The 26,439-nt window shown below is 37.1% G+C and overlaps 1 protein-coding gene across 4 annotated transcripts in view; it reads right to left on the minus strand.

The window, feature by feature from the left end:
* Nucleotides 1-26,439, minus strand: part of PALLD (palladin, cytoskeletal associated protein) — a 193,611-nt gene that overhangs the window by 106,176 nt on the left and 60,996 nt on the right. For 3 of the 4 annotated variants that reach the window (XM_017740611.1, XM_008638584.2, XM_017740612.1), the window contains exons 3-10: nucleotides 21,480-21,658; nucleotides 19,106-19,172; nucleotides 18,433-18,538; nucleotides 17,403-17,477; nucleotides 14,677-14,818; nucleotides 13,088-13,111; nucleotides 3,260-3,379; nucleotides 2,179-2,491 (exon numbers count right to left, since the gene is read on the minus strand). In XM_017740611.1, coding sequence (XP_017596100.1) covers nucleotides 2,179-2,491; nucleotides 3,260-3,379; nucleotides 13,088-13,111; nucleotides 14,677-14,818; nucleotides 17,403-17,477; nucleotides 18,433-18,538; nucleotides 19,106-19,172; nucleotides 21,480-21,658 — 1,026 coding nt within the window. The remainder of the gene's footprint in view (nucleotides 1-2,178; nucleotides 2,492-3,259; nucleotides 3,380-13,087; nucleotides 13,112-14,676; nucleotides 14,819-17,402; nucleotides 17,478-18,432; nucleotides 18,539-19,105; nucleotides 19,173-21,479; nucleotides 21,659-26,439) is intronic. The other variant, XM_017740613.1, reaches the window with a different exon arrangement.

A 26,439-nucleotide genomic window follows, 5' to 3' on the forward strand; every position in this document is an offset into this window, starting at 1 on the left:
CTTCAAGAAGGTACTCAGTCTCTCTTTCTTGTTAAATTAAAAATAATAATAAAAAAACACAAAGCCAAAACCAGCTTATCATTCCCAAACTCTTTGCAATTACTTTCAGTGTTGGCTGAAGAAACTGTTTTCAGAGAGTTCACAAATAAACCTGTTAAGTAATTTATAATTTAAGATAAACCTGAAAACAAAAGATCCTTTAGGAAATTTAAAATCAAAGTCAGTCTTCCTGAGAAATAAACTTATTAATGATTTTCAGAAGCTTAAAGTGCTCTCCATAGTTAACAATTTAGAAGTTTAAATAACTTTTGAAAAAGGTTATAATAAGAGTGCTTGCTCTTATTCACTGCTAGTATATGCTGATTCTATCATCTAATACTCTACGGACAGATGCAATTCCACAGATGAGTTCTTTTCAAGAGAAATCATTCTCATGGTTGAGAGAACTACTTTACTACTCAGCTAATTTTAATGTCATTATTTTGTTCACTTTTACTAGAGATGCAGTTTTCCAAATGCTGAAAGCTGATTTCAAGTCTCTGCAGTCAGACATTTATTTTTCTCCTCTTGTTGGCGGGAGCAAAATACTTGGCTGAGGAGAAGGCAAGATTTCAATTTCTGACAGCAGCACAGACTTACACTGCCTTTGGCCAAGCAAAACATGTCTCTTGACTGCAATCAGGATCAGTCTCTTGTGCTTCAAGTGTTGTTAATGGCAAAATATAGCACTCAAGTGTAATTACACCAGGGATTCCAAGGTCATCAATTTGGACATCAGCAAGTGAAGGGACTTTCGCAATAGCACCCCTCTCAGATTATTGTATTTTATGTTGACTCTATGTTTAAAAACAAAACAAATTTTGCACACATAGCAGTGAACATTATACAATGAGAAGTCTTTTACACCACATTTTTTCCCTTATCTCGGGCAACCACGCTTCTGGGAAAGAAAGCTTGGGGGTGAAATTTCTCTCTGCTGGAGCCACTATCTCCTTTCTTCATGAATGGGTCTTGTAACAGATATGCTGGGTACATGACCACCTGGCTTACTCCTTATCACATAACATCTGCAAGTTGCCATTCTCAGCAACCTCCCTCCCATACATGCAACCACCACCATATGTACTGCTATTTCACTTCTCTGTCTTTCTAGTTCTTCCACTCCTCCTTCCCTTCTACAGTTTCCAGGGACTGCTTAGAATGACAAAGAGCAACAGAAGGAAAAAGTGGTGAGAGTAGAAAGGGAATAATGTTGGCTTGCTGCCTCAAATGTGTTTTTGTGTGTTTAAATTCAACATGACTGCTAGCATAACAGCATTTTTATACTTTGCAAGTTTCCTGTGAAAACATGGAATAAAGCAAATGACCTTGCTGAGTTTGAAGACCATGTTTCATGCTGCTTCTTAAACACATTTTTATAATTTACAATTCCTTCTGACTATTGATGCAAATGAAATAAAGTAGCATTTTAGTTCATCACACTCCAAAAATTCTTGGGGGAGATGGAAAAGAGGAGTCTGCACAATGTTAAAATCAAACAAGTTAACAGGGAGCATAAGATTGCTTATGCATAAGTTATCACCATTAACAAACAGTAAAAATGGTACTGTAACTTTTTTACCACTCATTTCTCTCTCCTTTCCTACAGCTTTGCTCTCCCAGATTTCTAGCTAAAAGAGAGCTATTGTAATCTGGCTGAAAGCAGAACGAGATATGTGTAATACATAAACATAAGAAATAATAAAAATGCTACACACCTGAATATCCAAGACTACACAAACCCAAGTACATGCAGAATAAAAAGACCTAACCAGTGTTAAAACAGAAATTGCATCCAAAAATCTCAGGCCACTATGATCTTTAGGTAGGGGGACTAGGGTAAAAAAGGCACAGAGCAACAGCCACTACACTACTTCTCTGTTTGTGATTTTATCTTAAAACTCTCTAAAGACATTGGTATATAGAATGTACTTCCCTTTGACGTAGCACTATGTAAAGAATACGAGTGTCTCTTGTATTCAGCTCTTTGGCACATAAATCACAGCAGCAGGAAGACTGTTCAAGGGACAGGCACAGTGATTGTCCATTTGTCTAATGCTAAATCACTTCAGGCAAAAATTTGCTGTCAACAAATACCAAGTTTATAGGAAACAAAAAAACCCAAACAAAAATACTCACAGCTTTGGTTTGGCAAGCACAGGTGGTGGCTCCTTTGTGGGTGAAAGCAAGACAGCTGGAGGTGGGATGGATTTATCACCATTTGGCTTGCTGTTAATCATTCCATTCACTCCATGAAGAGGATGAATGCCATTTGCTTTTTCCTCAGGCGAATTGAGCTGTTGTTGAAGGTCTGTCACACCAGGTCTCAACTCAGTGTTGTTTGCTTGGTGGGTATCTGTATGTTTCTTAGGAGGAAGCTCAAGAGAGCTAATTTCAACTGGAGGAAGTGGTGAGAAATGATGGAAATCATCACTAGAGCATTCCAAGTTGGCTAAAAGAAATCAAAAACAATGTCTCTTCAACAAGTCATAGACAAAGTATGTGGTAAATACAAGGTGTATTTCAGTTTTTTAAACGTGAAATATCTTTGGTTTTGTGAAGATATTTCTCTAGTCCTCCTACTGATACTTTATGCTGAATTAGATACATGGATGGCTATTAATTTTCTTAGTTTGCCCCATGCAAAAGGCACAACTAGAAACTTTATTGATCTCTCTATATCTATTTCAGGAATCAAGGCACTAATGGAGATTGGCAAGTATGGACAACAGCTAAAACACTACTTCCTGGGGTTTCAGGATCATTTAGGAGCAAATAATTTAAAAATGCTGAAGTATGCATGTATACATGGCAAGTTTCCAATGGCAGCTGGGTTAGTGCATCCCACAACAATATATATGGAAACATATCACAAAACTAAACATACCATGTCACAGTGTTCTATTTCACAAAAGGCCACCATTAGTAGCATAGTTTCATCTCTTTAATTTTCCCTCTGCTGCCATCTAGTCTTGAACCCTAATGCTTAAAAATATGCCAGGCTTGTGGCAGAACTTTAAAAATGTATTTCACATTAATAAAAATATTAAACCAGGAAATGAACCTAAAGAAACATTCAGTTTGCTTTATATGAATGTGCTCAGGTTGATAATGTCTTACAGCAGCCATTTGCCACAAAGAAAGCAGACTGACAATTTCACAGGTAAATTAATTATATAAGATTTATGATTCAAAACTCCTCGTTCTCTTTGTCACATACCTGAGCAGACAGTTAGTTGTGCACTGCTTGTTACTGAACCATGTTCATTTGTTGCTGTGCAGGTGAAAATTCCTGAATCTTCAGGAAAAGTTTCTGCTATTACAAGTGTACATATCTCTTCTGCAAATAAACAGAAGAATAAAGTGCATCATAAACATATTTAAAGTACCATGTAGTGTTTTTTGCACTGTATGTTAAAAGGAAGCACCAGGAAGTGCACTTTTACAAAGAAATACTAGGAGAACTGCAGAAGAGCTTCCAGCATCAATGGCTTTAAGGAAAATCACTTTGTGTCTGAAAGAAGTAAATTCATCAAGCTAAGGTTTCAAAACTGGCTTGAACAGTAATTTTGCAGTTACAAGTCTGTGCAGTCATTTTACACACTCAATATATTTTTTTTAATGCAGGAATAGTACTAATTAATACGAATGAATGTAATGGTTTCCAGAAACAATTAATCTTTGCAAGCTCTTTTTGTGTCTCTAAATAACACCATCAGTACAAATGTCACACAATTCTTTCTTTCTCTGGATTTTTTTCTGTATTTAATGCAACATTCAAATCAAATCCCATTCCCAGTAAAACTAGAAAACATTTTATCACCACTTCCAATTAGCTCTTCCATATATACTAACTAGTATTTAAAACTCCAGATGCATAATTATTCCCCTTATGGAGAGTTTGGGAAAATAACTTCTGTCTCTGTCTGCACAGCAGTGAGAATGGATACATTAAAAATATAATAAAAAACAGAACCCCCAAAAATTCTTCAGAATGCTGTGACAAACATATTTTGTAGCTGTTTTAAATTTGTTCATTCTACTTTGATAAGCCATGGTATATGCTTTGATTATACCAGGGCTTCCGTCAGAAAACTTGTGTGAAGGATATTAGGTTGGGTCTTACATTAATTTTTTCTAATTAATTCTATCAATTTATAATGGGCACCCTTAACTGTTCAGGCATATTTGTTCCAGTTTCTTCAAAGAACTTACTTTATTTTATCTCTACTTGTAATGGTACTCTGTTTTTTTAAAGATGTCACAGTACACATAATTTAAATAATCCTACTATTTACACAACATACCGATATATTTTTATACCTGGACAATGCTGCATCATGTGTCTACTTAATTAATACAGAGTTTCTTTTGTTTATGCTGATTTTTTAGTTCAAAACCAAAGCGGGGACGTTTTATAACATTCAGTTTAATTAATAAAAAAAGAAAAATGCATTTTGCAATTTGGACACTTACACACAATCCCATCATCACAAAATCAGCTAATAAATGCATACTGTAAAATGAGGAAAAATACTTTAGAATCTAATAACTTCCTTACGAAAATTACTCTGTAGAAGAGGTTCAGTAAGGTCAACTTCACTTCTTAATAGTTCAAATAAGGAAAACATCTTTGAACAGTGATTGGTTTGGGGTTTTTTTTCCCTGTGGAATGACAGACCACTGTCTCATTTAGACAGTTAACAAAAAAGTTATGGAAATTTTCCAATTATAAATGACAATGTATCCAAAAACTTCCTGTACTGGAAATGGGCTAAAAATGAATGACTGACTAAATACTTGGCTGAGAGTTGGTTTTCAGACAGCAGAACATGCCTTTTCTTTGGCAACGCACACCAGTTGTTCTGTGTAGCTGCAAGAGTCATGTCTGGTAATACTGTAGCACGTTGGATCTTATCTAACACAGATGAAGATTAATGACTCATGAAAGGTCTTATCAGGAAAGTAATGGGTAACACAAGCTAGTTTTTGAACTACTGAGATCAGCTTTTTTTAGAGTCTTGGTGTGTTATAAGCAGTTGAAGCTGTATTGTTAACCACACGTGCGTACTCCTGGACTGAACTGACCCTGGGGATGTAATATTATACACACAGCATTCTAGTTTCCTGTTCATTTAACAGCAGAATGCTGAAAGCTGGGCATTTCAGGACTGCAAAAGAAGATCACTCCACGAGGCTGAGAACTGCTGTCTGAATGAGGGCAAAGGTGCTATAAAACACAGCAACCAGCAGAAGTCCTATTTTCCAAACAGCAGAGCTAATTAATGCGTAACATTCTTCCAGCTTTTTAAGTGTGTAAAATGATCATGTGAGAAGAGCTGATCTTCACTCTTCAGTGACAAGAGAATTCTAATGGATTCTACGATGATGTGCTTTGTTTACTGAGGAGGTATGTTTTAAAATTATATATGCTAGATTGCAGCAATCTTTGTAAAAAATTTTCAAAGTAAATTAATGATGGAAATAATCAGAGATTAAATTTTAGTCATTTCAGCCAGATGAACAAACTGCAACACATTTGTGATCAATCATAAGAAAACTGGTTAAACTGAAAACATAAAAGTCCTAAGAACAAATCAAAAGGCAGCATGGGCAAAAAGCATGTGTGAACAACACACTGCCATCTTCTTTATCAATTTTCCTTCTCTAAGCCAAGAATCACTCACCTCCAGGTCCTTGCTAAAAGGCTTACTACTGTGGAAAGCATAGAAATGAAATACTAATTTGGCAAAAGAAAGGTTCTTTCAAGATTTCCATAACACACTCTGGATATACTCAGTGTTCTGAGTATTTTTCTAACTTTACATCCTGACTTACGTAATTATTTTACTTTCTGTTACTGTGCTAAGCAGAATCTGAAGATTTGAGGGAAATAATGTCTGTTCTACTTCCTGGCGATCATCAGCTGACAAATAACTTCATCACAGAAATGTGTTCCAGAAAGCAACTCTGAAATGCTGTTCTCAGGGCCTTAAAACATATTTAACACTTGACTAAATGAATACAAAAGCATTTTGTTCACTGAAACATGTAAAATGCTTAGGCATGCAAGTACTTGATTGTTTTGTCAGTTATTTAGAAAGAAAGATTACATTTTACAGAGTAATTCTTTCCCTTTATGGTTCATGAGTCCATTAGGAAGAATAAACTTTGGTAAGAGAGAAAACTGTTGCATTTTAACAAATTTTATCACTGGCAATGTGTTTACTTCAGAATGTTTCTCTGCATTACATTAGAGTAGTTCTTATATCTGCAACCTCATCTCTGAATGTGGCCATTAGCTTCCTCCACTATAATGCACACAGCTGGGGAAATAAGTACAGTCCTTTGCTAGCAGTTGTTCATTCTGATGCAATGAACAGAGCAATTTCCATAGATGTAGGTTCAAAGCCGTAAGTTTTTTGATACACGGAGACAGTGGGAAGTCACAGTGGTGGTTTCCTGGTAAAAATCCAACAAAACAGAACTCTGCCAGCTTGCAGACAACTTGTGTCTTACTCTCCCTCATGTTCCACACGTGTTTGTTGGGGCCCTCCCCCAAGTGTTTAACTCCAGTTTAACTTAAAGCAATAGGCCCATCAGGTTACTTCTCATCTAGGTATCTGTGCATCTTTTATATAAAGAGAAGAGAGAACAGTGAAAATAGAGAAGAATATGCAGAATAGCATAATAAATGGTAGTACAGCAGACCTGTAGATGCCTTAGCTTGCAATAACATAATGAAAAAGTTGCCTGTTTCTGATAATCACTATTGCATATACCTTTGCCCAGTCAGACAGCAGTTCTGGCCTATTTAATAGGGTTTATGTCACTCAAGAAATGAACAGTAAAGTTTTTAGTCATAGGTTAGCAAGCATAGTCCCGGAAGGGATGTCCTCGCTAAGGGGTGCTTACAGTTTCCTCTGGGACCTGAGAGAACCTATCAGCTGGCCAGTTTGAATATGGACAATTCTCTAAACCACTTAAAGTTGCGACCGTCTCTGTGATCCACACTTAAGAATAGACAAACTCCCCCCCCAAGCTCTCTCTCGTTTCCGCTGCTGGGACAGGTGGCTGCGGGGCCCAAGCGGGGGCCAGCGGGCCCAGCCCTGCTCAGGCCAGGCCACGGCTCCAGGATGACCCCCTCAGCAGGGCTGTGGGCAGCCGGAGTGGCTCAGAACCCCCTCCCAGCTGCAAAGCTGCCAGGCCGAGGTGAGATTAACCCTTTTTATTGCTGTGAAGAGCTGAAAACCTGAGGGAAGAGAGAGAGGAGATGCTTAAAGCTGAAATTCTCTTGTGAAGCTATGATATATCAGAGTATCCTGTTGTAATTTCATGAAGATATGGGGGGTGGAGTGTTCAACTCGTGAGCAAAAGCACCTGCGCTGAGATAGGCAGATGCTGACGCAGCTGTAATTTCATGAGAAGTTTGGACAGGGAGAGATGGACCAGATGAGGACTTTCGTTCCAAAGAGGAAAGGAGAAAACCTCAGTTCCTAGAGATGCTCCCAGAGATAGTCCTAACGATGAAGATGAGGAAGACCCTTTGCTCCCAGGGAAGGAGAAGGGCCTCTGTTTTTTTGTTTCTGAACGGCTCAACCTTAAAATTGTACCCCAAAAAACTTCAAGAGTGGACCCTCGAAAGCAGTTTGCGGGAGAAGCTGCAAGTCAGGGGGAAGGGACTCACATGCGAGCAGAGAGACCTCTTCCTAAATGGACTGAACAATATTTGGAAGTGGGCGGCCGTCTCGTTGTGATAATGTTTTCATAGCATGAGCAAGAAGAGACTTCTCTTTCTAAATGGACTGAACAAGGTTATTATGGAAGTGGTAAACAGACTGAACATCTTAAGGGTTGTCTTTTTACATTATCAGTGGGAGAAGGGAGGAAGGTGGGGGGAGGAGGAGAGTTCTGAAGGTGGTATAATTTTTTTTTCTTCTTTTAGGTCTGTTAATAAACTTCTTTATATTCTTTCAAGTTTGGTGCCTGCTTTGCGTTTCTCCTAATTCTTATCTCACAGAAGATAAACAGTAATGAGTATTTTAGACCAAACCACTACAAAGATGCATAAAACTGACTATGTTTGAAGAAACCTCAAACAGTACTTACCAAAGACTGATAAGAAAACTGAACAACAGGAAATGGGATCGTGAGCAATAAAATGCAGTTTTAGGGTAGAGAGCCTAGGTGACACGATATGTAATCAATAACCAAGATATCTGCTATCTAGCCAGATTGAGTACAATAAATGGGAACACTGCTATGGCAAGAAAAGTTTTAGCCCCTAAAACATTGTTCAGGTTTGAGGAGAAATTAAGCCATTTATCAGTGTCAAGGAAAAGTTTATGCTAAAGCTTACACTAAGGCAGTTATGATACTGTAGATGCCTAAGCCACCTAGCTTGCAGATAAGTCAGGTATATACATCAAGGCTTGAATGAATGCATTCAGCAACATAGCTGTGAATATTAGGTACTCCAATAAGCTTTAAATGTTTACAGTTGGAGAGGAATGAAAGATTTTTTTTTTTAAATGACATAGTACAAAACAGATCAAATGTTTACTTTGAATTTGGAAGCATCAACAAGCAAGGATAGTTGCAGCAGTCAGACTTAAGATGAGGTCACTACAGGAACAGAATTCTTTAGGTACCTTGGGAGCACAAAGTACAACTGCAAATGTAATTGACAAACAATAATATGTAAGTAGATCAGACCATCTTAAATGAAGGAGAATTTTAGCCTATTTTCAGTTTTTTGCTTCATCTGGGTTCTTGAGATATGGCTCATAGAAGATTGTTCTCTCCAAGCCCTTGTTTGCTTCTCAGAAGAAGGAGACAGACCCTCAGTGGTAAGTATTTTGTTTTCACTAAAAAGTGCAAGGATCTGGCATGCATTCTAACCTATCAAAGCTTCTATGTTTTGAATTTCATCAGCTACAAGAAAGAGGATTTTCTTGGTGCAGGGAAGCAGTAAGGATTTCTGTAACATTTGCCATATATTTTCAGTTTCAAAAATAATGTAGAAATAGGGGGGAATTTCTAAAGGACATACTTACTAGAGTGGAAATCCTGAAACAGAGCAGTTAAACAGGGAACAAGAAAGCACAATCCAAGAGAAGTGATGACTATCTTTTGAGATGTGTTTGGTGAACATACACAGTATTGTGCTTAGGAAAAAAAAGCATGTATATGTGGCAATTCCCTGGCAATTTAAGCAAAATTACTTCATACAGTTTTCTTCTTACATGCTGTTAGACAATCGCTCTAATGTAATTCAATACAGTTTGTGGCTGTCTCCAGACAGCTGAGTAATGGTCAAAATATCAACAGCTGGCAAGTGATTCCATGGGATTTTTCATTCTCAGGCAGCCTGTTTTTGAAGGATTCAATCAGTATAAAGTCAAAATGTCCAAGAAAGAAGTACAGAACAGGTAATTTGACAAACTGTGATGTTGGCTTTAAGTAATCTGACTAGCTATTAATTCACGAAGCAGTCTGGAGGGATTTGCAATGCAAACTGATTTCTGTCTAGACAGAAAAAGGAGTGCAAAACACATTAGAGTAGATAGAATGTAACAAAAAAAAGGTAGCCAAAAAAACCCCCTTGCTTCTTAATTTCTTACCTGTGTGAGTTCATGGAATATTTTTATTTTAAATCATTAGTACTGACCTATCAAAGGATAACCAAAATTACCAAGTGCTAGGAAGTGTTTATTGATGGTTGGATTTGGGTTGACAACCAGCAATTAAAGTCACACTACAACTTGCTACAATTTATGTAAAATTCCATGACTGTTTTAAACTTGGAAAAATTTTTAGAAAACACATCCATCTTTCAAAATTTTGAATACTTATCTAGCATATGCACATTGGTTTCCCTATCAATCTTGCGTATGTATTAACCATCTGCATTGAATAGCAGTTATGTGTTTGTTCATGAAAAATTTCCTCTGAAGGCATTGTTTAGTCTGGCTTCCAAGAGTATGAATTATATCACAAACAAGTGCTGCATCTATTAGGTTTCTGATACCCACATCCAGCTTCCTGTTGCAGAACTTTTAAGATTCTTCATGACATCTTAAAACTCACTGTTAGTTATTACCAGTGGTACTACTAATACACCAAACATTTCTCATTATTTATGCCAAAAGGAAATATTTACATTTTGCCCAAACTTTATTTACATTCCCTTTGCATGCACAGTGTCAACTCCTACACAAATAGACCAGTAAGTGTACTGTCATTAATTTTTGTAGTGAGTAAGACACTGCACTATTTAAGACACTACATTATTTAATAGGGCTTAGTCGGAAAAGATAAGTGCATGAATCTTAAGGAATAGTATAGTACTTAGCTCAATGAATCCAGGGAGAACAAAATACCAAACTGAAATTCTTTCACAGAGTGAAAGTACAGGAAGGTGTTCATAAATATATATTGCAACATAATTACAAGCATGAAAAAAGATATAATCCAACAACAAACCAGACACACTGCAGTCAGGCATCCACTACTGTTATGTCTATAAAACTGCAACAATACAGATACCAAAACTGTTTTGAGATGTCTTTCTATTCTTGTCTTGCCAACTCCCTTGAGAATGGTATGAGATACATCGACATTAAATAACTTTTCTGCACTTGAGAAGAAATGCACTTAAGAAATGCACTTTTCATGTAAGAATCCATTCCTTAGTACCCTTTAGAAGACTTCAGGTATCTTCTCTCAGGGTCTGCAAGCTAACCAGAAATGGGAAGGACAATATTCAGCACTTCCAACATGATAGCGCAGGTCTGTGAGAGGGCTGGCAAAGCGATGAACTCTTTGGACTCAGAATCTCACCTTCTATTTCCTATTTCAGGTAGCAGTTATGAAAGCAAGCTGATAGTTTTGTGAACTAATACCAACATTCTTACTTCTTCCACAGCAATAACTGTCAGAGAGGCTATACAAACCTTGTAACTAACAATATGAAAATTAGCTGGTGAAAAAAAATCTTCTATCAAGAAGCATAATACATGTTTTTCTTTGTACTCAACTATTCACACAAAGGAAACCTTTTCTTTCTAGCAAAAAAGTCCTTCTCCCTTCTACTAGATAATGTTGCATTCCTACTCTAAAATATTTAGTTCATCTAGGATTATACACATTAGGTTTACTAAAGAGCATGAAAGGGTAAAAAAACAATTACCAAAACTAAACAAACATTCATGACTATGAGTTTTGACAGAAGTCTTACATTGGATATTAAAAAGAAAATCTCTAAGATCAGCTGGTAAATTTATACTTAGAAACTTTTGTGTAAAATTTCACTCCTTTCAGATACTATCTATCATGTTAAAAGAAGAAGTGAACACAGTTCAAGGGATTTTGTAGAGAAGAAGCTCACAGTAAGAATGAGCTGGATATACAAGGTACGATTCTGATAACGTTGGTAGATCAAATCTAGGAAAGATTTTGCTACTTTGACAGGAGAAATGTTCCTCTGAGAAGGAGAAAAAAAGTCAACCTATTGATCAGATTATTTTTTCTTTTTAAGATATCAAAAAAACACCTAAACTGGGAGACTTATTCTGTAATATATATTACAGGAGAATGTTCTAAGAAAGATACAGAATTAAACATATTTCAATACAAACCTTTTGTCCTTTATTTATTTTCATATCCAAAGGCTTGAAATGATATTGAAACTCTCTTCAAACTATTTTGTACCCTAACTTACAATATTTAAACCTTAAAGTTTGTGTTATGATTATAAAGTACTACTAGCTCATTGTTAGCAGTTGGATATGTTTTAATTCCTCATTAATTTGGTTAATTTGGTTTTCTGATACTCTTCTTTCCTTCACATGACTCACATTTCAAGCCTCCACAAATCAAATCATTCAGTCGCACATATTCAGGGCATCAGCTAATACTAGAGCTGATGATGTTGCACACCATGATCAACAGTATTAACTGTTAGGATAGAGCATGCACATGTGTGTGCGGAATGTGTATGTATAATGGACATGAGGTAAAATAGGTATATAACAATTTTGTCAAGTAGCAAGAAAATTAGTGAATAGCTGACTAAGAAAAGAAGATTTTTCTTTCTTTCCTTCCTCTCATTTCCATGAAAATCAAAGGAAAGCTGCATTTTTCCTTGTCTGTATCCTCATGGCCACAGTGCCACTTTACAAATATCTCTCAGCTGCCAGGTATGTTCTGCCTGCCAATTCAACCCCTCAGAGTTAAAACATCCCCCTATTGCTAACATCCTTCAGAGACACTCTTTGGAAATACCCAATCCCTAGATAGAAAACTTTTCTGTTTTTTTCAATGTCATAATTAAAACTCTCTCCAAATTCAAGAATATTCAAGTACTACTGGTCACCCTCTTAAATCAAGGTTCAGACTGTATCACTGTCTGCTCTTCTACATGTTTGACTTAGAAACATTAAAGAACATTCTCAGTCTTTTAGCATCCACTTACTATTCAAGAATCTACCCCAGTATATAACGATACATAATGTGAAAATGAAGCAGTCAGAGAAAACCTGTAGCTGGAAGAACACTTTTTACTTGATGAAATCTAGGACTTTTATGTTGTGAATAGGTTAGAAAAATTCAGTGGTTTTTTTTTTTTTTTTGGGGATCAGGTTTTACTTGCATTTAAGACACATCACATCTGCCAAGCTGGATTGGTAAAACTAGCATTTAGTGGTTGGGTGTTACGTAATTCTTATGAGCACCATTTGGGTAATGGAATTTTGTGGGACTTGTCCTTTTTCCCTCAGTAGCGTGCTAACCATTTACTTTCTGAGAATGAAGTTTGCGTCAAAGCTGTGAGACTCTCCTTGCTGGTCTAAATGGAATTTACTGTTTAACTAATAAAGGAACTGATGTAAAGTACAGAGTACAGTATGGGAGGTGTGATAAAGTAGCATTGTCTTTAAGGGGGTTTCAATTTACCAATGTTCAGCAGAAACACTTTTCTATTTATGGCTTCAGTACAAACTCAAAGAGCTAGCGAAATCAAGAGATTATTTTTTCGTATGATTCTTACCAGGTTCAGTTGCAGATCGGGGCTCTGCATACCACATCATAAGGGAAACAAACAAGAAAAAATTATATTAGAGATTACATTAATAAATATCAGTGTACTGAATGAACATATTATACTGAAATACTGTAAATAAGCAGAGAACCTGTGCAGACATTACAAAATCAAGAAGATTTAAACTGTTTGTCAGTAGCAGCAGTTCAGTTATTACTTCTAGCCATTAGCAGTGAAATGGGAAGAGGAAAGGACTCTGTCCAAAACTGAATCCTGACAGACTAATTTAATGATCTTTTTCCATCCTGTATTAAAAGTAGCCACTTCAGATTATTGTCTGAGCTGGTTTTGGCTGAGTGCAGCTGTGCCAGATGTGCTAGAACTTCAATATGAACTGGAGTCAAAGGCAGCCAAGTGGGATGCCACAACTGGTGTCACTAATGTGTTTTTCTCAATCCCTTTGGCAGCAGAGTGCAGGCCAAGATGGCTTTCATTTGGAGTGGAGTCCACTACATCTGGAATTGACTGAGGTGACTCCAGCCAGAACCTCTTGTGGCTAGCCAGGCTAGGAACAAGGGGAGAAGTTAATTGCAATGTTAGACCCACTGTTCTGGGCCAGTGGGACCAAGGGTGAAGATTGCAATGGCAATACCTTTAAATTGTTGTAACCTGTAATTTGAGTTGCATGTTATAGGAATTACTATACCAGGAATATCATGAAACAATTGAGGAGAAGCCCCCACAAGAAGCAGTGCAAGGGCAGTGGTGACCTGGCCTGGGCTGGCTTTGGTGCCCCATAAGTCCATGCAACACACCACCTCTTCTCCTGTCCTGAATATCGTCACAACAGATGAAGCCCAAAGCCATGGACTAAAAGAATTCAAAGTATGATTTGTGAAATTTTACAGGGATGATGCACAGACTAAGGGAATGATATCTGTGTATTACCTCAAAGGATGAGAAGTGGGGTGGTGGTTCATGAGGATCTATTGGCTAGTGTGAGACCTGAGCATGACATAAATGGCGTGGAATAAGGGGATGGAAAATGTCCTGGTTTTAACTGTGACAGAATTAATTTTCTTCACAGTAGCTGGTACGGGGCTGTGTTTAAGATCTGTGCTTAAAACAGTGTTGGCAATACAGAGACTTTTTTTATAAAGGCCTTTTCTGCTACTTCTATCTTCTTGATAGTGAGGAGGCTGGGGATGCACAAGGAATTGGGAGGGAACACAGCCAGGAAAAACAACCTGCACTGATCAAAGTGATATTCCATACCATATGACATCATGCTCAGCATGTACATCTGGGCGAAGGAGGAGGAAGGGATGACATTCAGAGTTAGGACGTTTGTCTTCCCAAGTAACTTACACGTGATGGAACCTCTTTTTTCCTCAGTATGGCTAAACACCTGCCTGCCCATGGGAAAGGGTGAAAAGATTCCTTGTTTTGCTTTGCTTCTGAGACTTTTGCTTTCCCTATTATACCCCATGAGTTTTCTTACTTCTCCAATTCACTTCCCCAGCACACCGGGGGAGAGTGAATGAGGATCTATGTGGCGCTCAGTTGCCAGCTGAAGTTAAACCATGACATTGCCTTACTTTTTTGGAGAATTCTGAAGTCTGGAGAATCTTGAATTTCAATGCCCTGTCGAAACCACTTAACATGAATGGGAGGGGGTCCTCTGACCCTGCATTCCAATACCACGACTTGTCCTTCAGATGCTGTGGCGTTTTGTAGCTCCTGAAATATAAACATCGCAATTCAAATAAACCAAGAGCATTTTGCATTCTTAAAAATAGTCTTTTCTTCCCTTTGTAATTAAACTTTATTTTATTGTGTCATTCCATTTTTGCAATAGGCATTTTCTTTCATTCTGATTGAATTTAATACATCTATATAGTTAAAAATTATTGAATAGGTTACTTACAAATACATTCTTAATAAGACCAAAGAAGGGAAAAGTGTAGAAGTATTTAGTTCCTCAAATTAACACAAGCAGATCGCTACAGTTTGAGCTTTCTGTTTTTATTCTTCTTCCACAAAATGAAAAGAAAATTATGGAACTAACTACACATCAATTGACTTAATCCTGAGACAGTAGCTGAGCTGCTTTTGGGTCCAGCTCTAGAAAGTGGAGCTGCTTTTAATCTGAGCCATATATAACAAACCAAGCAAAATTAGATGACATCAATATGATTAGGCTATATTAACTAGTGTATGGATAGCTTCTGACACAGTACTCTGGCTGTAATAAATGCTTATATATATGTGAAAAATTTAGGAAACATCTAGATCTTTAAGGAAGAGCTGCATCAAGAGAGAAACATAGTATTTTAAGTAACACAATTGACAGGTTATAGCCACTATTTTTACCTCTGTTATGTATCTTAAGATTATAAATCAAAGAGTCTTTTTTACTCTGCAGTGGGTGTCTAATTTCCTTTGCAATTTATTGACAAAGTTTTAGACCTTAATGCAGCAAAGCACTTGAAGTTAGATCTAAGCTCAGAGTTATGCCTAGTTTTTATTCATAGATCTCTAGTTAATCAAATACGTAAGAATTTTGTTACATGGAAACCTAAAAGTCTTTGAGCTGTTCCCTGAACTTTGTATGGAGAGAAATTTATGTCAGGAATCTGGATTAAGAGTTTTGTTTTGAAGTATTTTGTTGTTCATATCTGGTTTGTTTCTTCTGTAATTAGTTTTTTTGGTTTGGTATGTCCCAGCTAGCTTAAGCCAGTTAATAATGGATTTCAGGGACAAGAGATATGACCATTAAGAAGAAACAGTGGAGTTTTGATTGCTTTGGTAGTTTCTGGATGGGCGATAGATTTCTCCTGTTTGCCACTCTTATTTGGAAATTGCCTGCCTCGCAACCTTTCAGCAACCACATTCCCTAATCTCTTGCACCTCCACTATTCACCTTCCTGTGACACATGCAGTATGGGTGCAGGATTACAAGGGACAGAATCAGACCTCTCTTGACATTGAGACAGGAATATGACGGAGCGAAGCTGGACAGCTGTAGAGGGCAGGGCTTACCCTTGCTTACTCTTACTCTTATCTCCGGGCAAAACTATTTGCTGTTCCATATTAATTTTTAATCAAATGTTTTCCTGAAGTAATAACCAGAAATACTTCATTTCAAATCGTGATTAGGTAATAATTACTACTATAGAAATCATTGTTTGAGGCACAATGAAATAATATTTCCAATGGAAGTTGTATTTTATAGATTAGGGAAGCATGGCATCATTCCTTTTGGCTGCTACCTCATTCCCAGTTCTTAAGTTTGATTTGGGATGAACATGAAGATAAATATTAACTTAAGTAATTACCTATGAAATACTGAATAGAAATTTCTCTTCTAAAAAGTCCCTGTATCAGAAATAGTATGATCAGCAGGACTACAGAAAGGACTGGCTCTTGTACTCAGCACTGATGAGGCTGCACCTCGAATCCCATGTTCAGTTTTGGCCAGCTCAGGAAAAACGTTGAGATGCTGGAGCATGTCCAAAGAAGAGCAACAAAGCCAGTGAAGGGTTTAGAGCACAAATCCTATGAGGAGAAGCTGAGAGAACTGGGGTTGTTTAGTCATGAGAAACTGAGGCTTGGGGGGATGTTATCGCTCTCTACAGCTACCTGAAAGGAATTTGTAATGAAGTGGGGATGGGGTCTTCTCACAAGTAACACGCAGTAGGACAAGAGGAAATGGCCTCAGGGTGTGACGGGGGAGATTTAGATTGGATATTAGGAAAATTGTTTTCACAGAAAAGGTTGCCAAGCACTGGCTGCCCCGGGAAGTGGTTGAGTCACCATCCCTGGAGGTATTTAAACGACATGTAGATGTGGCGCTTATCAACATTACTTAGTAGTGGGCTTGGCAGTGCTGGGTTAATGGCTGGGCTTAGTGATCTTAAAGATCTTTTCCAATCTAAGCAATTCTATGATTTTTACAATTTTTTTTTCTAAATCAGAGTTAAAAAGCCTGTGTTATTTGCTCTTGTCAGTAGATAAACTACTGTGAAGGAGGCTTTGTCAAGACTATGATACATAATTGGTGTTTACCTTGCTATATTTTACAAACATTTATCAATGGAGAACAGTCATGGGTGTAAGACAAACTCATACAGAATATTCACGTAAATCCGTAGTAGAATGCCTAAGAACTTCATTGTTGCAGTGGAAAAGTATTTTCTTCGGAAGTCATTGACACTGAAAAGTTTGAACATGATCAAACCTTCCTGCATTAGGATACATAATTTTGATATTTTCTTTTGGACTACAAAAGTGTGATATAAAAATCATGACGGATAAAACTTACCTTTGTAAAAATAGGTGCAGAATAGATAGGCTTGGGTCCATCCAGATGGTGCAGGTATGAAGTAGGGCTTTGAACCTGCAAAGCAATGCAACAATGCTATAAAATGGAAAAAATACTAGTTTCAAGGATATGGCCTCCATGTACATGCAAAACCACAAATCCTCACGTGTGCAGTCTTATGATGGTGTTCTCTTTCTACCACACTTCTTGGGAGACATCACTATTTCACGTCTGTTATATTTCTGAAATCAAAACGCAAGCTTTGAAGGCTTCTATACTTCCAATGAGAATTTTGTATCCAATTGTCTTTGCCTACAAGTATTTTGAGAATTTGACTCCTGTTAATATGATTCAAGTAAATCCTTTGCACTGAAGCATTTTTGCTTCTCCTGCTACTACATCCCTTCACTGATGCAGTGATAAATAAATCCAGGTACCTAAAAGCTTATCAAGGATAGTCTAAGGAAGGAAAAAGAATTTACCATGTACAGGCTGACAGAGATTTTTATTTTGTTTGTATTTTATGATTTATATGTAAATTCTAAGTCAGCCACAATGGCATTAAAGACGTGTACAAATGAATGAACAACGATTTTCTATATTTAATGTCTAGGTAGTAAAATTTATTTTTCTCTAAAAGGCCCAAAGAAATGACAACAAATATTAAATTTAATAACAACATTTACAACTTTTACTAAAAAATATAGCAGGCATTCATTTGTAGCACATTCTTTTGGGACTGGAACAAGTCACTATTAAGTGATAAACTCTGTAATTTTCACCATCACCAGATTTGCCTGCTGCTCACATGCTGTGTGGATACACATTGTGTAAGAATCCATATGTATATTTACTTTTATGTCCCATTCAGTGGATATACACTTAATTTTTTAAAATCATAATTGTTAATATAGTAATGTAAGTTTATAGTTTAACAATGTAATTCCTCAAAATGACAGAGTTTTTCAGGAGTTGTAAATTTTGGAAGAAAATTTGAAACACTTATTTAAAAATTGGTGTCTAAAAATACCTGCTGACTGGGCACAGAGATAGGTTGAATTACAGCTGTGGTCACTCCAGATTTTGGCGTAGAAGATCCTATTGTCAAGGAAACAGAAGTGGTTTTCTTTTGGGCCCTGAAAAATAAAAACCCAGCAAGCACTTTATAGGATCTGAAATAAAAATGCGTACGTTTTTAATACATAAGCCACCCTGTACTTTCTACATATTTAAATATGTCATCATCAACTGAAAAGATGAACATGAATGATGAAGATCAACATGATGGATGAAGCTTGAGTAGAACACAACCTTTGGTTAATTTACACTTCCTCATAAAATAAAAGATGAAACTAAAACGTGTTTTGTTTCTTTAATTGTAGTCCTCTACATATTTCTCTGGAGGCATTGGATTGGGTGATTACAAATGAAAACTTGGTTAACTTGAACTTACTTCTGAATATGAAAAGTTGGTATCGACAAAATTGTTGTCAGGGGAGGCCAGCCTTCTCTGACAGAGCAAGCACATTAATACAATCTGCAGTTATAATACTGCACATTCGTATTACATGAGAGAAGTAGAAAAGTCAAGACATACACAAATGTACCCCAGATGCTTATTCGGATTGTAAAACTACTGAAGATTTTCCAGCACCCCTTTTTAAGAACATTTACACAATATTGGTACTGCTTTACACACTTACTGTGGCATAGCTCCAGATTTTAATTTGAAAATTAAACTTTCACTCTCTGAATCTGTAGAACTGGCACCTGGAAAAGAAAGTTTTTTCAATAGTCTCATATCTTTTTACTGATTTATTTAATGTTTAAATTCCAAAGAAAAAACTATGATACTTTTGCATTTTACTTCAAGAATTGAGAACTCTCTGTAACAAAATATGGCAGTTTTTTTATCTGATAAAGATTGTAACTATGTACTTTAGACAGTTACAGAAATCATAACCATGCCAATTTAATTGCACACTGCTTTCCCTGGGCTCCTAGCTGTCTCCCTTCATATTGAAATAAATATGGCAAAGACAGAAAAAAAAAATGCTGACTACTACTGCTCTACTGGAAATGTGTAATTTTATTTACTTAAATTTTAAATTTGAAGCTTAAGCAAATACATAGCTTATACACAGATAACAAATCTTCAAACTTAAATAAGAGCAACTCAGTATACCAAGATATTTTCAGACTAAACTTGCTGCCCATGATCTCCACACTTCCGACTATTTACATTAACCTACACATAACATTTATGTACTGCTATTTCTTGCCAGTGGAAGTCTTGATATAATGTATGTGTTTGGCAATACCCTGAGCTTACTTAAAGAAAAAAACTATGAAACCATTTATTTCCTTTGTCCTAGTTTTTCCTAAAACAGATACTTCACACATGCATTCTAGACATTTATGCAGTACACATTATTCATGAAAGAATTTGTGCGTATATATGGGTGGCTGTATGTTTAATACAAACCATAAGCACTTCATAATCAGTATGCATAGTATAGCATAGATGGATTCCAATGAAACAATGCTGGGACTGAAATACTCAAGTACCCTACTGATTTACAAAGTTAATGCAATGAAAAAATCAAAGCAATAAGTAGCACAGAACAGATGAGAAGAGACAAGTAAACGTCCAGTCATCAAAGTAGGTCTACATGAAAGGATTTCTTAAGAACACAGAACAACCAGGTCTTGCATGGCTGGGCCTGCTGCACAAAAGAAAGTATGATGCATCAGTGTCATCAAGTCTATTAATGTACAAAGCAATGCTTGTGTGTCAATCTGTTTTCCTTAAAAATGACAGGGGAGGAGCCTAATGACTTGTACAAATCTCTCTCTTTCAAAGTAACACGTTATAAAACTTCAAGACAGGTTCCATATAGCAAGACTGGCAGATGTCAAAAAATTAATTGTTTTATTCACAGTATCTCTCTACCTAGCTGTTTCTTCTTTTACTGTTGCTTCTGTCCTTATAACTTCACACAGCATTATATATTTGTACTACACTTGAGTATTTCAGAAATCATGATTACTTCTGTGAAGAAAACTTTTACTAGAATCTGTAAGATGCAGAAAAGTCTTGGGGATTTTGCTATTATATCCCAATGGGGCATTAAAAAGTTCTGAGAATAAAAAAAATAATGAAAGAAATTCCATTCATATTCATGATTTAGCTAATTTACAGTGAGAAGTTTATTGTTTTGTTAAACAAAAGCTATTTAATAATTTTTTGTCATTATTCAGATTTCTTATTACTATTTCTTATGTTAATTTATTTTATGCTTTCAATTGACCATCTGAATTAGTTTTAATGAGTTACAAAACTGGTAAAAGAATACATATTACCCAAATTTTTGAAAGACGTATGAATTAAAACAAAAATCAGTATTCAATTAAGATAGTCTTGCCTGAAATACAGTTCTCTGCTACAAAATAACTTAATAATTTTACTCATGGTCATCATTAACTTTTCTCAGAGAAAATAATACTTGAATTATGACTAATTTTACAGTCAGGAAATATTTGACAATAACTAGCAGTTGTTTCTGGACAAAACCAGTATGACTGACTTCAATCTGACTTAAAATCAGTATACCAAAGATATAAGGATTATAGTACATTTACACATGACTAAAGAAGACTCACTTGGGGCAGCGACATTTATTTGCACAGGGAGGCAGTTCAAAACTGAGATGGGGATTACTGCTATCATGAAAATCATTTCTGCTATAACTAGTCAAATTTAACTAGTGAATTACAGAGGTACTGCTTAAAAGCTAATGATAAGCCAAAGGCTTTGTTGGTTCCTTCTGTTTCATTCTTTATTTCTTTCCCACCCTAAATAAATAGCAATCTACTCAGTGATTCCTGATACATTCCTTGAAATACCTGAATTAATATGATGTGATGTTCAAAATGTGTTGTGTTAAAGGAAAGCAGAGGAATACCATAAAAATACCACCATATTGAATGTAATCTTAAAATAAAGAACCAAAAGTGAACTTCAGCTTAGTTATCTTTTCTTATATACATCAAGTATGTTATTATTTTATCTCTTACCTTCAATGAATATTTCAGCTGATGTGCTATCTGAACCAAAAGAATTTGAAGCCAGACAAGTATAGCGTCCAGTGTCGTCTTCAAAGGCTTCTACTATAATTAGTGAATGAAGTCCTCCACTTTCAGAATGGATCTGAATGTCAGGGGAATTCTGAAGTTCTTTTCCTTCACAGAACCATCTGCAGCCCACACACATTTAGAAATACAAAAAAAAAAAAAAAAAAAAGAATATAAAGGATTGGTTCAGGCTCATCGCACACAAGAAGACATTACACTCTGCTGCAAAAATCTACATTGCAACTGAAATCAGCACATGGTCCTTTGAAGTGTTTAATGGCATTCACAAAGAAATGACTTGCTAGACTAAACTTTGTGAATACTAATGTGAAAACATTTCTGAATACTAAGAAAATTGTACACAACACACCTACATCTTAAAACTACCTCCTGTCCAGGTTTTGGTAAACAAATTTTTCCTGTGTAACCTGTGTATTGGCTTGTTTTGATCACAGTCTAATCCATTTCAATATAATTTATTACTCCCATCTACCTAAATCCCACTGATCCTGCACACAGAATATCTGAATTTGTAATCAATGGCTCAGGGTCTAGTTGGAGGCCTGTCACTAGCAGTGTCCCCCAACTTGGCCTAGTATTATTCATCAATGACTTGGCTGGATGAGAAAGTGCCTCCTCAGCAAGTTCAGTGATGACACAAAGCTGGGAAGAGTGGCCGATAGCCCAGAGGGCTCTGCAGCCCTTCAGAGGCACCTTGGCAGATTGGAGAGATGGGCAGAGAGGAACCAGCTGGAATTCAACAAAGGCAAATGCAGGGTCCTGGGGAGGAATAACCTCAGGCACCAGCACAGGCTGGGGGCTGAGCTGCTGGAAAGCAGCTTGTGGAGAAGGACATGGGAGTCCTGGTGGATACCATGCTGCCCATGAGCCAGCAGTGTGACCTTGTGGCCAAGACCTGGGGTGCATTAGGAAGAAAATTCCAGCAGGTCAAGGGAGGTGATCCTGCACCTCTACTCAGCCCTGGTGAGGCCACATCTGGAGTGCTGTATGCAGTTCTGGGCTCCTCAGGACAAGAGAGACATGGAGCTCCTGGAGCTCCTGTTGAGAGGGCAACAAAGATGCTTAAGGGACTGGAGCATCTCTCTTATGAGAACAGGAGATGGGCCTTGAGAAGAGACAGCTGAGAGGGGACCTCATGAATGCATCTAAGTATCTGAAGGGAGGGTATCAAAAGGATGGATCCAGGCTCTGCTCAGTGGTGCCAAGCAATAGGACAAGAGGCAACAGGCAACCGATACACCGAAAGTTCCACCAGAATATTAGGAAGAACTTCTTTACTGTGTGGGTGACTGAGCACCAGAAGAGATTGCATAGAGGGGCTGATGAGAGTCCCACACTGGAGATACTCAAGGAACTGTCTGGACACAATCCTATGCCATGTGCTCTGCTTGAGCAGGGAGGCTGGCCCAGATGACCCACTGTGGTCCCCGCCAGCCTGACCCATTCTGTGATTCTGTGGTTTTTGTCCATCTTACCCAGTCAACCTAACATAATCCCATGGCACAGGTTCCATATTGGTAACCTTTAAATAGGTTTGCTCTTGCCTTAGATCAAGAACGTAAACTGATTTCTGAGGCCTGGATTTTTATGTATGTAAGTAATACATCTTCCACTACCAAGAAGGTATGTCCCAACCAAAGTGCTGGATTTAGGTAAACACAAAACAGACACTTACCTATGGTGACTTATAGGTAGGTAAAAGCACAGCATAATTTTGTTTACATCAGGTCAATCAAGCATTTTCCAGTATAAGCTAGTCTATGCTCTCAGCCCATACTGCTACCATGAAAGTACCAGTTCCCACCTTTTTTTCTCTTTGATTCCCTCATATCAGGTAGTCCTATTACCCTAGGCTATGCCCTGATTTCTCTCTATCTCTGGCAGCACAGCAAGTATGAGAAGTGGGTAATTCTTGGTTTACCGTGTCTGCTGTGCATTTTTGCAGGGAGGGGAGGTAGATTGGAGAGTCACTGAAGGAAAATCACTCGTGAGCAACCATCCTTCTGTTCTCAAATTGCCCCTATAGCCTGAAAACAATTTTTGCCAAGCCTTGCCAGGGCTGTTATTTCCACTCCAGTCCTGCAAACCCACTTTGATCTTTACCACTCTTTCTTCCTTTCCTCTCACCCCATAATTCCAATCTGTGCTTTTCCATGTCCTCTCCTTTCCCTTACCCTCTTCTTCCTCTGCTCCCCAGTATTCAAATCTTGCTCTAATGAGAATAAAGACAAAATGAGCAATTCTTGACAGCAAGCTTCAAAAGGGATCTTCCCCTGCCCCCCCCTCAACTTTTAGTTTTCTGCCATAGTACGTTCTTTTATAAATTTATGGATAGTCAACGCAAAGTAAAAGATGACAGAATTTCAAAAATAATTTTTAAATACTTAAAATTTGCCACAAATAAATTGGTATTTTTCCTTTAATTTGTACGTGTTTCTGAGAGAATTTTTGCAGTTACATACCACTAATACTTCAGAATTAAAATTTTTATTTTCCCTCTATCAGATGACTTCCCTTTACCCCCAAAAACCAAAATAACCCCAAGGAGTTACAGAACTCTCCCTACCTATTCCGGAAAAGCATGCAACATTACAGGATGCCAGATACTATAAAATAACAATCAGCGAGGAGTCTATAAAATTGAATTTCCTCACTTTTATTGTTCTTTTTAATTACAAACTTCATGTAATTAACATAAATAAAAAATGTTTGAAAACATCCTTCTGAAAATATTACATTGTAAAACTTGAAATGTCATGCTTTTTTCAGAATCCAGAGTCAAGAAACCTAGCAGGTTTACACATAACAGAATTTCCCTTAATAACATCGTAACTGTGGGCAAGCTCTCTGTGTTTATGAACAATATGTATTTTATTCCTGAAGGCAAAACCCCCAGTCAGTAGTGGCATGAAAGCTATATGCAATTATCTTCTGTAATTAGAGTACTAACAAGTTCCTTTTCTGTCTTCTGTTGCCTAGATAGTGCACAAAGAAAGTATCATTTTTGGAAAGAACTAACAAACTTCCATTTGTTTACTCCACAGACCCCTTTGGCCTACTTTTACAACTATTTGCCTTGGAGACAAATCTACTCTGTCAGGTCTACTGCCAAAATTAACATTTCTCTTCCCCCTCCTCCCCTCCTTTCCTCTTGTCACAAGTCATCCCTTCTACCAGTATGAGGACTTCTGCTACTATTTCTGATTATTAGACCTTCAGAGCCCTAACCTCTGTGTAGCCTTTCCTAAGATATGTTTTAAACAATATGCACAAGAGAGAGGTTAACTCAATTTCTAGACAGTCACCGACAAGAGCCTGTAATATGAGGCCCTACATAACCATTTGTTCTATTTTCCTTTCCTTTCCAGAAACATCCTGCAAAGGAAAACCTCTCCTCCAAGCCTAATTATTTTCTCAGACAGATCCCATTTTAGTTTGATGTAAGCTGTATGGCTTTCTATTGTTTCCTAAATTCTATGTTCACAAAATGTTGAAAAAATTGTCATAAGCATAAGAACCTAAAGTAAAAAAAATCCATTCATATATTTTTTTGTCAGACAACTTAATAAGTGAACTGTTTTCTTAGGAGGAGAAGTTCTACACTGTCCCTTGATTTGTGCATGCGCACAGTCAGTCTCAAGTAGTGGGAGCTATTCCTCAGCACTAGCTGGATTAAGACTTGTTGCATCACATCAGTGTCATACTGAAAACGAGTCCTGACCTGCTAGATCAGACACTGTCTGCCTCAGAGGAAAGCACACAAGTAAGCAATTCAATACCAAATTACCTCAGCTATCATTAAGGCGATGTTTGATGCATGGGAAACACACCTGGTGTGGGACTTCACTGTTTATCGTGGAAAGAAGAATTCACCTTCACAATTGGCAAGAGCAGAGATATTTGAAATGACAAACACTGCAAGAGACTTTGTACTCTCCTTCCTTTTCTAATTGTATTTTTTTCTATGTACATGTTGATGAAAGAGGAGAATTACTTGCCATGAACTTCTTTTGGTGATTACATCAAAATTAGGTGAATAAGAAAATACTCAATTTAAATACTTATTCGGCCATAACTTGCCAGTTGCCAGTTCAGTTCAAGAGAGTTTGTGAATTCAAAAAAGGGTCATCAAATAAAAATAAGTGAAGCATTTTTTCCCAAACACAGACTGAATTCTACTTTTTCATCTCTTATATATATATTTGTGCAGTCAAACTTACTGCATTGCAATTAGAATAATCATGGTAAGAGAATTTTCTGCTCCTAAAGACGGAAACAGATTCAAAGATAAATCTTTGAAGCGTTCCCTCTTTCTGCAGAGGGATCACGAAAGCAAGCAACAAATCACTATCAAAGGAAAACTGAGCCAAAGAAACCAGAAGGACTCATGGCTAGACACACAAAAATAGCCACAAAGCAAGTCTTACAAGAAAATTCCAGTTTTATGCTAACTAGGGCAGCATTAACTCATGTCCATTCTATTCCAGCCTACTGAGCCTCTTGGGGATAAGAGGATTACTTTCTAGCTGTGAGAAAGCAACAATACTTCTGGAGAGTTAAAACACCCCAAACCAAACCAAACCCAACCCAAAAAACATTGAAAATAACACAGAGGAACAAACACACTGCAGATGCTTTGAGGAAAAGAGAATTTTCTATATAGAGAACATTGTTTTAAAAAGACACCTCTTTCACAACTTCTGGATACCAAATATAAAAATATCAACTCATTTCCCTATCCCTTTGTTGTTGGTTCTCAATATTGCATTAAGTGTGCAAATAGAAACAAAACAGGCAGAGGCACCAACTAAAGGGTTTGTAGATATGTGTACATATCAGTCCACAGAATAAGACTTCCAGCTTTCACTGTGGGTGCATTCCT

This window comes from Corvus brachyrhynchos, unplaced genomic scaffold, assembly GCF_000691975.1.
Source record: "Corvus brachyrhynchos isolate BGI_N302 unplaced genomic scaffold, ASM69197v1 scaffold178, whole genome shotgun sequence".
Taxonomy (NCBI): Eukaryota; Metazoa; Chordata; class Aves; order Passeriformes; family Corvidae; genus Corvus; species Corvus brachyrhynchos.